This window comes from Seriola lalandi, unplaced genomic scaffold, assembly GCF_002814215.2.
Source record: "Seriola lalandi dorsalis isolate HSWRI2012SDOR001 ecotype SW California unplaced genomic scaffold, Sedor1 jcf7180002053835, whole genome shotgun sequence".
Taxonomy (NCBI): domain Eukaryota; kingdom Metazoa; phylum Chordata; class Actinopteri; order Carangiformes; family Carangidae; genus Seriola; species Seriola lalandi.
In genome coordinates, this window is record NW_019524388.1 from 475315 (window position 1) to 487044 (window position 11730).

Below are 11730 nucleotides of genomic sequence, written 5' to 3' on the forward strand. Positions count from 1 at the left end.
ATTTGCAGTAAAAGAGCAATAGAAGCTTTATTTAAATAATGTGATCGGTTGGGAGCACCATCACTTTCCTTGCTCCATGCTGCCCTCTAGTGACGAGATGTTACATCACCCCTTGATTCGGTGTGTGGTGTAGCGCTGAGGTCAGGTGTATGTTGATATAGCTTACTGTATACTCATGAGCAAAAAACACATGCACAGACGTAAAGCGCGGACGATAATAGAGTGCCCATGAGGATATGCTCACTTTGCTACGATTTATACAGCAAGCGTGCACACTTTAATCGACCAGATTTAGTGTGATATACTGTATGACAAGTGTGGAAAAAAGAATAGTAAGATCCAATCGGGTCGCACAGACCGCGGCTACCAGGCGTAACACGCAAATGCTGGTTTGTGCACCTGCTAGGAATGGGACTGTGGGTGAGGATGCATTTAGCCTATAGTCTGAACTCCACATCAACAGGTTGTCTTATAAACTCTGGAGTCATTTGCTGCAAAATAACTTTAAATCCAGAACCTTGTGCTGGAAGTAAGCCCCTGTCTTACAGAATATAACATACTGTTGAGTAAGGGGTCTACATTTCTGAACATAATACCCAAGACAGATTGAATATTCAAACTGGGAAGGCGTGTTTATATATTTAAGCACAGAGCGAAAGGACGTTAATTTATGGAGAAGGGCCTTTTTTTCGTGGCGACAGCATGAAAAAGAGAGGCAGCAAAGTTAACTGTGTATCATCTGACGTTCTACTCGGCTTGAGATTTTACCTCATTGCAGCCTGTTTTACGGCAGCCGTAAAGCGATGGAGCTGACAATAATGATATGAGATAACTGAACAGTGCAACGTTACTTTACAGATTTTTGTGTGTCTGAAGCTGTTAAATCCCGACAAAGTTTAACATCTCCAATTTGCCAACTTCGCCTTCGTCGCCACGTCTAAGTAAAGTGTTTTATTAATATTCAGTGTCCTTCTGTGAGACGAGAAAGCGACGAGAGCCAGTGGAAGAAGAATTGCTTTTAGCCAGTCATTGCCATGGCCTCCGAAAGCGGCGATAGCAACATGGATAGAGAAATGATTCTGGCCGACTTTCAGGTGTGTCTCTTTTGTATGTCCCAAATATTGTATTCAGTAGTTACTAATCTGTCCGCTGTTGTTGAATTACCCTGTGTTGCTGTCAACAACAGTTCACACGACCTGACCGCCGTCGTAAACACCAGACCTAAGCTGGGCTGAGCTTCTGTGGCTAGCACAGCGAGCTAACAAACTGACAGCTTGCTAACTGAGTCTTAGGGCAGTTATTAGCTGAAAGCTCGCTAACTAGACAATGGGAGTCCAAAACTGCCAATCTAAACAGTGGCATAATTAGTGTTTCTCGCTAGTTTCAAGTGTGCTTGCTTGACAAATAACGTTGATCTAGTTGGCTAAAAGGAGAGCTACGGCGCTCACGTTATCTGTCAACTTGTTTACACATCGCCAGTTGTTTTGTCCGGTTTTCTAATCCTCGTCAGAAACGTTGACTGTCCAAGATACCAGGTTTTTAGCCCAATTTGCACGCAGGGAAGTCTATTTTGATCATTAAAAAAAATACAGGCTACCAAGTATGCCTCCTTTTCTAAATGGCAGTAATATAGCGTCCATGATAGTTATAGCTTTGGACGATAGGGTGAGAGATATGTCCTTCATTCAGATGAGGACAGGCCACAATAGACGTGTTGTTTAATTAAGCCACTAACAACTCCACTTTGCAAAGCCAGTTCATAGGGTTCAAACCAAAACAGTTTCAAACTTAATTTCTGTCTGTTTACCGCTCAATTGAATAAATTTAATGCAAATTTCTAAAGAAGACACTACACTTTAAATTTGTGTCCTACATTTATAGGTCTCACATAGGGCTACAATGCTCAAATAGCGAGGTCATTCTCGTAATGTCCTCATGGTTGAGCTAATCATTCTACCTTTACAACAGCCTTGTGAAAATGTGTTTCAGATGAATGCAATGAGATACTGTATGATGATAAATTTGGGTAATGTAGTGATTAAGTGATATGTGATTACTGGAAGTCTGGTTAAGTAGTGCAACAGGGTTGTGTTCTGCATGAGATGGATGATGTTCACTTAAGTGAAACTGAATTAAAAATGACCAAACAGTAATATCTTGAACAGTTATATAAAATATAAATATATAAAATATCTCAATACATATATGCAAGCAGACACCAAAACAAATAAGCCAAAGTCATGTATACTTATGACTAATGGCCAACAGAAATATATACACTAAAAATATTGTGCTTAAAAAACATACATGTACATACACAACAGAATGAGAATTTATGACTATGTTTGGAAACAGAAAGCAGGATGTGCAAAGGCATTTTTATATGTCTTTTTTGTAGGCCGTTTAAGCTATCATCACTTTGAAAATAAAAACTGAAATCCTGCCTTTAGGGTGACTTCAACTGGGCATAATTCTCCTGGTTCAGTTGATCACTTTTTGCTCAGAGGTGACATGAAAATTGGTCAAGTATTTTATTGCTCTGTTTTACAAGAAAGAGGATGTAAACAAACAGATTAAACAGACTGATTCTTTAAATGGTGCTAAGGTGATAAGATGATCACATCCTTGGTTTTAGATTTATGAAATATTCTTCACAAAAGTTAATAAACTCATCCTCAACAGGTTAATCGTCCTGTTCCCTGCCCTTAAAGTAAACCCAGGTCAACAGTATCATCCACATACTTCCGGATATGTCTGTTTCTCTGCTGGCTCCTATAGTTCAGGAAAACCAATGCAACAGGAGTGTCTAAATAATACCTTTTACTCAAACACTTTCTTTGTGTTCTCCCTGATATCCTATCCATAATCCATCCAATTAATAGTATTAGTAAAGCAGTTTGCATCATCAACTCCTAAACCTGCCCTTTAGCTAAACTGCATATTGTCTTATTGGGCCTTTTGCCCAGCTTCTCTAATGATTTCATGACTAAACAAGTGCTCTAAAACCACTCAACCATTTGGGTGATCTTGTCTTTGGCACAGGTACAAAAAAATACTGTTTCCACAAGGTTGGAATCACATAGCGGAAGATGGCGCTCAACTGCTCTGCACAGAATTTAAGCAATTTTTCTCAATTTTTATCTTGCTCTGGGCCTTTTCGCACCTGCATGAGGGATATCAGCTGTTTAACCCTGCTGGTGTCAGCTCACAATTTATTGTCATGCTGGTTATGTTTTGCTACTTGAGATAATTTATTTTGATTCTGTGTCAGTTACACTAACAGACGGATCAGTTCAAGAAAGGACATGATGCCTTAGACTTTGGATCTTCTGCCTTATTTTGCACTTGCAGAAGATTACAAAGGGCTGAATCTAAGATATCATTAAGCTATAAGTGGAATTGGTATATCCTGATGCACTTTGTAGTATCGCAGTCCTTTTTGTACTATGAAGAATATACTTTGTTTAGCCTGCTTTGCAAGAGGTAAAGGTACCCTTTTGTACAGGATACAACTTCCAGCAGCTGAAAACTGCTACTTAAACGTACTTGTATGCATAATGTCTTTTCATAAACCTGGAAAATAAGTCAAGGCAGAAATCAGAGGAAATTGGTGGTCTTTTTTTGATCAAGACAACACTGAGTGGCTGTTGTCCTTTTGAAGACTGTCACCACTTTAAATATTGTTGTTATGGGTAGTGCCATAGTGGTTAAAAATGTTATTGTTTATTGATTTATTGAGAAAGATCAGTGTTATATATAACTGCAGTATGTCATACAGTGCATTTTTCTCTTGTAATTCTGTTTTCTTTGTTTTTTCCTTTCACAGGCTTGCACTGGAATTGACAACATCGCAGAGGCAATCACTCTGTTAGAACTAAATAACTGGGATTTAGTGGTAAGTTCATTATCTGTAGACTTTTGACTTTGCTCTTTGACAGACAGGCGTAGTCCATCTAGAGTGCAAGTTCAAGAGGGCAGTTAACATCTAATAACACACTCTGTGTAGTTTTGTAATGGCCAAATTATTTTCCCCAGTATGTTTTGTTAAGGAGGCAGAATCTCAACGGGACTATCTCTACTGTGGTGACTGTGAGAGTGTCCTGAGAGGAGTGGCAGAGTAAATATTGATTTGTGAGACACTGTGAGAAAGAATAAGTCCTGCTAGGTTTGTATTAAGTCCTGATGAGTCTGAAAAATAAGTAGCCCTTAACCGTGAGATGGATACTGGAGGGGGTCAGTCTATATTTAGACTGATGCTGGCAGGAGTTCATAACAGGCAGCAGCAGCAGCAGCAGCAGCCGCCGCCGCAGCCGCCGCAGCCGTAGTCCAAGCAATGGCAGGACTCACTGGACTCACTGCATCTGTAAATTTGATGACTTGCAGTTTCTCTGCAGTAGCTGGTAGTTTTTGTAAATACTGACAAAAAAAATCTGTTTGTGTGTATATGCTGTGTGAGTAAGGGGATGGTACGGTCTAAGATCAATAGGTAGATTCATTAATTATCACATTTACTGCATTTTCTTTTTTCCATTGTATATTTAACTTTTATATTTATATTTTATTTATATTAGTAACATCCACTCCTGCAGTATAATCCACTCCTCCAATGCCCATCTGTGTGGTCAGTATGTCATATTTATGCTACAATATGGCTAAATACACTGTTTCGATCTCAATCCTTACACACAATGCGCACTACAGTGCCTACCTGATGCTCTGCAATCTGTCAAAACCATGCAGTCCTAGCTGTAAGTAGCTGTCTGTCATGATTAAAATCACATATTTCTCTAGGTTTGTGAATTGCTGGTAACTGAAGTACACAACTGAAAAAACATAGGTCTAGTTGACATTGTAATGAGGAAAAGTTACATATTAAAACTTTAACTTATTATTTTAGGAAAAGCTCATGTTACAAATAACATAAACAATGGCTTCATTGCATTCAAGTGTCCCAGTGAGCCATGACAGTGTGACAGGAAGGCAGCATGCACAATACCAGGGTCCTTAAACTGAGGCAGCTAAATGGAATTCAGCCATCATTCATTTTATTGTTTACACCTGTGCTTTTCCTGCTGTGAGATGTCAAAATATCTTTTGCGAGTCATACCCTCTCCTGTTTAAATTTACATATAGCCTTGTATGTTGATGATCAATGTAAGTAATTATATAAAAATATGAAAAACAGAGATTAATAACATAGAATACACACATGATAATGCAAGTGAGTTGAGACACTCAAGGACATCCTTACCTCAAAACAAACATAAGAAGAAAAAAAAACAAAATTAGCAAAATGCCAGGCACAACAAATTCGAAACTTGGAATCTTCAGTTACCAGACTCTTGTTTAGTACTACATTGGACTATTTATGTTTTTTCCTGATAAGCACAGTTTTTGGCTCCTTACCGACAAGGCATGTGTGGCTTCCTGGTAAAGTGATCTCGCAGATGTCAGTGTTTCACATAAGTGGCAAAAGACAACGATTTGATGCTGCATTAGAGGTCAGCTCTAAGATGTTTAGTGGGATTGAGACAATAGTGGTGGCCATGTCATTAACTTCATTGCACCTTAATGTTTCTTGAACTTCTCTGAACAATTCTTGTAGAATGACAGGTAGCTTTGTCTTGTTGAAGGTATTCATCCATTATCTCATTAGACTATGGACACTTTTTTAGGTTGTTTTTCAGTGTTAATGTAAGAACCTCACACCGTGATTTTTGCCTTTACATATTTTTATTCAAAAATGAAAGGGATATGGTTAGAGCAGCACATAACAACTTCAGTTTGCTTGTTTTGCAGTGAGGAATAGTGAGTGTTTGAGAGAACCAATTGTCCATTCAAACAAAAGCTCAGTGCAAAGCTGACAGTGGTTACTGTCATGTTTGTCCTTTCAGCTCTGTTTGTTCTGTTGCTCCATCCTTCTCTGTTGCATTTCGACAGGTTTAGTCTGAAGCCTTTCAGCCAGCAAATATCAGACACTCTCCCTGTCAGTCTGACAAACATGATGTTACAGAATCAGCCAAAATATAAATGGTACATTTTGCCAGGTTGCATGCGGCCTGGGTAGTTGGTCCAACCAGTCACATTTGCAGGTGATAAGCCACCAGTTGGAGGTCCCCTTTACTAAAAAAGAATATATATATATCTATATATATATATAGATATATATATATAAGTGCGGCATGTTGAGTTTGAGATTGGAGTAAGACACTTACAACTGGGTGAAAAAAAGATACATTTGACGTTGTGGTCCCACAATGTTAATTTAACTAAGTTTTTTTTAATTATTTTGGTACAAAATATACTTGATACCAGAGCACCATTCTTTTTGACAATGTATGAAGCAAATATAATACATATAGCAGTCCCTGTCTTGTTCACAGGGCATGATGAACAACTGGTTGGCATGTACCTTATACAAAAAATACTTGCTAATTATTATGTTACATCAGAATTGGGAAGACACAATTTACAGAGATGTGCCTTTGTATATCCAAAAAGCGTTGACCAAATTTATTGGAAGTTTGGAAATGAGGATTCTTTTAGTTTCCGTCAAAATATTTTATTAATAAGATATACTATGATATCTGCTAGTCTAGGCTGATTACTGTTTTGATTGTTTTTTTATAAATAAAGATGGGATAGGTTGACCTTTACAGGATAGAGTCTACTATAGTAGCAAAGTGCTGCCCATTGATGCAATGCAGCAGCTAAAACAAGAAAATGTCATTGTATTCTGTTGGATAATTTACTTCTGTTTTATTACAGGCAGCCATCAATGGAGTGATACCACAGGAGAATGGGATCTTACAAAGGTAATAACCCATGGTGCTACACCTTTACTGTAAATCAGAGAAAATGTATCAGTTGACAACACTGACCGAATGTTACCTGACATCATGTGTATTATTTTCGACTTTTCAATGCACTGTTGTTCTTTCTGTTGTCAAATGGTCATGTAAAAAAAACTATTACAGAATGCTAAGGAGATATGTGAATAGTTGGTGAGGGATTTGGAATATACACCACTGAGGGGTGACATTTGTGACACCAGTGTGCATCACTAACGTGCAAAGCGACTTTCAAAGAATACAGGAAATGTGAAAATAAAGTCTGATTGTATCAACAGGAAGTTGAACTTCTTACCTTGGCAATGACTAGGCAATGTGAAGTTGCAGGTTCAGTGTCTGTCTTAATTTTTTCCATTAACTTGTACCTGACTTCTAACAGTGGGTATAATTTGTACACCACTTGAATAGGACAGAACTGATTGGAATACATTTTCTGCATCGCCTGCTTCCATGATGAAACAAAATTTTGATGTTAAATCTTCAAGTAATTCTTGTTTAATAGAAACATGTCCATATAAATACATAGCCAGCAAATAACACTTACTTAGATGCTACTGAGATGGAGGTTATTGCTCCTGCTATGGTTTCTGCGTTGCTGTTTAAGAGAGGAACAATATAAAAGACACTGCAACTGCAAGGAAATTTTCTGCCAAGTGTGGAGTTGTACACAGTTTCTGAATAGAAAAGGTTTCTTTAAGAGGCTTTGTGCCCTCCACTTTCCTTCAACGGTTAGTTGACACTCATGAATGCAGTGAGCTGATCTGAACCCACTCAAACTGGAGACGTTCTGTTAAACCGCTTTATTTTGTGTACACACTTGTGTGCATGTGTGCGCATGCATGCATGTGCTTTAGTGTGGTTCAGGCCCTTGGGCCATGAGAATATTGCTGGTCTTTCTCAAGGGCACACATTGCTATGAATGGGGGCTGGCTGGCAGTGTGACCAGCCGCCAACACATTTACTAAGTGGCTGGCACTGGTATGAGTAGGCTGGTGTTGCCCAGTAAACAGACTCTGATGACGTGACCTGAGCTGGGGCCAGTTGGAGGCCATGCCAATGCTCTTGTCTTAAATGCATTTCCCTCCTCCATTGTGTCCTCTTCAGTAAAAAGATTGAAAATTAAAAGAAGCTCACCTTGTAACAAATCCTTCAGGCCATCAAAACATTACCTGGTAGGACTTAATAAAAAAGCTGAATCCTCTGTTGAACTTAGTCTCTGGTCCAGACACTTTGTCCATGGGTGAAGGGCTCAGCTTTGTCTGCTTTAGAACACGTCCTGGACTGCACAGGGGAACACTGCCATCTAGATGTAGGGCAGCATGCAACTAGGCCCAAACAGCAACAACGGACAATTTAACGGCCTTCAATGTTACTGTGCCAAGTTTAGGTGAAAGTGCACTCAGGATCCCTTTTACTTGTTTGTGAGAGTTCTCGCTTTAAATTATTTTTTTTCCCAGATGCTTTTGAGAATTGTAAGAATCCTCTTGGCAGGATCTCTCAAGTTTTTCCTTGCTATTTGGAGTAAAATCTGGCACTACTTCTGCCGTCTCATTTGAATATCATGCCTTTCTCCCTGTCCACTCATAATACGTTTGTGACATGGTTGTACTTATTACTCTGGTTCACCTTAGTGGTAGTTTTATTTTGTGCTGAATAATCAATAACAATCAATATACAAAATACTGCCATGTCCATTAAAAGTCCCAAATATTTACATTGTATTCAGAGTATGCCTTAAATCCTTTTTCATGCCGTTTGCCATCTATGCTGTTTCAAACGTTCAGATGCTTTCATGACAAAAACAGGGATTAATGTGTGTTTTTGTATTAATTTACTCATATGCTTGAATCGAAAAGGTAACTTAATGTCTGTTACTCACCCAGCCTTGACACATAGTCTCAGAAATTGGGTCAATATTGAGAGACATCAGTATGTGATTGTTAAACATTAGTTAATTTTTTTTCTTAGGTTCAGCAACTATTCTACTTGTCCAGTAATAATTTTAGGAAGGACTTGGATCTTCAAATAACTGGTTGTGTTAAAGTGTGTTTGTTACTGAAGTGGTTGGTGGAGGAGACAGTTACAATGTGCTACCATTTGGTTTGGTTAATTCCCCCACTGTTGGCCCAGTCTGTATGTGGAGGTTTTGTGGCTGTTGACAGTCGACCTACGCCTCAGGACAGTGGCCTCTCCACTGTGGTGGGCCAAATAAAATACAGCCTTTGTTAAAAAGCCTGAGTCTGGCACCCAGTTCTTGCAAGACAGTTGCTGCTTACACTTCAAGGAACAAAGGGCACACTTTGTTCATGGTCAAGAGTAAAAAGACATTATTTACTGTGTAGTGTGAAACATGGGTCATACACTGAGCAAGCAGAAAAGAGAAAATAAGCAGATATTGTAAGGGAGGGAAGCATTTGATGTTTGCATTTTTTTCTGTCTGGTTTCTGATAGAATCTTTTATGTTTAGACTGCTTCTTCTAACTGTCCACTTCTGTCTTTTATGATCTGACATTTTTAAGATATTGTATGAAGTCTGTGCACTCAATCATCCACGCCATCAGTAAACTTTTCATTTCTGTACAGTAACTTTTCCAGTGAGGCGAGCCAGGCCAGCATGTACGGACCTCCTAGCCAATCAGAAGCAGCCGATGCAGCAGCTGGAGGTTCAGTTCCTCCCCCTTCTTCTTCGTCATCGTCCTCCTCTCCTCCATCATCCTCAACTTCAGCTTTTTGCCCAGTCACCCCCACCTCCCGACACATTGTAGAGCGTCAGCCCCGGATGCTCAACTTCAGGGTGGAGTACCGGCAGCGGTCTGTAGAGCTGGTGCTGGAGGAAGGCAGCACAGTTGGTGAGCACCACACATACACACTGATGGACATACTGTGTAATACTCATCATAATGTTGTGCATAAATGTTAAGATGAAATATAATTTTTCCTCTGGTCTGCATAAATTTGATTTACAGGAGAAATCAAACAAATCCTTGAAACAGAGCTTGGAGTTCCAGTGTCCAAAATGCAGCTGAAGGGTTGGAAGAGTGGAGATGTATCTGATAGTGTGAGTTCATAGACCTTAAAAATGTTTTTCACAAACATCCAAATGAAAAAAGACCATGGACCACTAAGAAAAGACAAACAGCATTGGAGATACGAAGAGACATGAGCTAAACCTGTAGTCTTTTATATTTTCGTCTTTTGTTTTGTTTTCGCAATTTGACACTGTACTCTGTGTCTTAATCTAAATAAATGTGATTTGACTTTTTAGTTTAAAATTTTAGGTGTGTCCTGTAATGAACATTCACATCACAGTGTATGTTCATTCCCTGCCCTGCCTGTGCACAGTTACAATGTTGTACTGCTTAATGCTCTTTTGCAGACAGATCAAATTCTTTGTAGTAACAGAACATAGCATGTATTAATTAGTTCTACACTGTTACTCAAAACATCCTATAAAACCATGAGGGTGTTCATATTAAACATTTGTGGCCACGAGTTCACACCTCTAGCCCTCATGACCTTGCTCAGTTTACCAGGCTGCACACAGGCCTGTGGCTTATCCCACAATTAGTAAAACTATTTTATGTTCCAACAAGCAATAGTTCTCATTCCAACCAAGTAGAGTAAGGGGCTCCCCTCAAAATATTCATCAGGAGATGCAAAAGTTTTAAGAGCACGACAAATATCAATTCAGATGTAGTGGACCCTCAACAATAGTCCTTCAACAAATCACTATCTCCACAGTTCTTCAAGTTGTATGTATGTGTGTGTGTGTATCTATGTGTGTATTCAGACGCTGCTGAGAAGTTTACACCTGCCCAAGAACAACAGCCTGTATGTCCTGACACCAGACATTGCCGCTACTGCCAGCACCAGCAAAAACAGGTATTCAGTCCAGCACTCTCTTACTCTTCTTTATATGTGTAATCTCACAATAAATCCTCATCTTCTCCACATCCTGTTGCACATACACACACACACTATGAAATACTACTGGTACTGGCATGAGTGTGGTATGTGTTAGTGAACACCAGGTGGCGGTCTATATCCAGTTATGAAGAATTTGCTGACAGAATCCAGCCAGAAAATTCCATTTTCATTGGTATATTAAGAGGCATTTGACCCTCTGCTGCACATTCATTTTCTCACATCCTCTGTGACATTTTGAGAGGAGGTTCTACTGGTATAGGCTCTGTGTGTTGCGTAAATAATAATTTTCTTTCCCATATTTGTATCTTTAAGCCTGACATTGTTGCTTGCTGAAGGTTGTTTTGCATTTTATTCTTTAGTGTGGATATGATATCCACACTTCATATTTATTATTTGTTCCTTTTTTCAAAACCCATCAGTCTGCCACATTAGTGATATCACCCAGTGACAGTAGAGATATGTTGAGAAAGGTTAATTAAGCCAGTGTTCACCATACAGAGCTTGTTGTGTTCATCTCGGTGAATGCGTGGCAGTATTAGCATCCTTACCTTGTGAAATGTCAGGCAGCTCAGTGTCAAGTCATTGAAGTAATACAATCACAGGTGGCAGCTGAATGTGTGATTGTCCTTTCATCAGTGTCAGGTAAAGATCATCCGAATAAGTCATATTTCTCCTGTCATTTCACCTGTTTATTGTTGGGTGAGCAGGAGCCTTTTTAGTTTTAATTTGAGGGGCATTGGACTTGTAAAAATAAATACATGTGAGGGTCCATACTTATGCGTGTAAGATATTTTGTATTTGTGTACACATGTTTTTGTTTTTTTCGTTGCACTGCTACTTGCTATGTATGTTATGGCTGGAGAGCTTGAGATCGTTGTGCTAATTTGTGTGTGTGTGTGTGTGTGTGTGTGTGTGTGTGTGTGTGTGTGTGTGTGTGTGTGTGTGTGTGTGT

The 11730-nt window shown here is 39.1% G+C and overlaps 1 protein-coding gene across 1 annotated transcript in view; it reads left to right on the forward strand.

Moving 5' to 3' along the window:
- The first annotated feature begins 781 nt into the window (after positions 1 to 781).
- faf1 (Fas (TNFRSF6) associated factor 1) overlaps positions 782 to 11730 on the forward strand; it is a 59134-nt gene continuing 48185 nt past the window's right edge. Inside the window, exons 1-6 of the mRNA XM_023401930.2 lie at positions 782 to 1094; positions 3827 to 3895; positions 6769 to 6815; positions 9435 to 9700; positions 9818 to 9909; positions 10642 to 10733. Of these exons, the coding sequence (XP_023257698.1) occupies positions 1035 to 1094; positions 3827 to 3895; positions 6769 to 6815; positions 9435 to 9700; positions 9818 to 9909; positions 10642 to 10733 (626 nt within the window). The 5' untranslated portion in view covers positions 782 to 1034. The remainder of the gene's footprint in view (positions 1095 to 3826; positions 3896 to 6768; positions 6816 to 9434; positions 9701 to 9817; positions 9910 to 10641; positions 10734 to 11730) is intronic.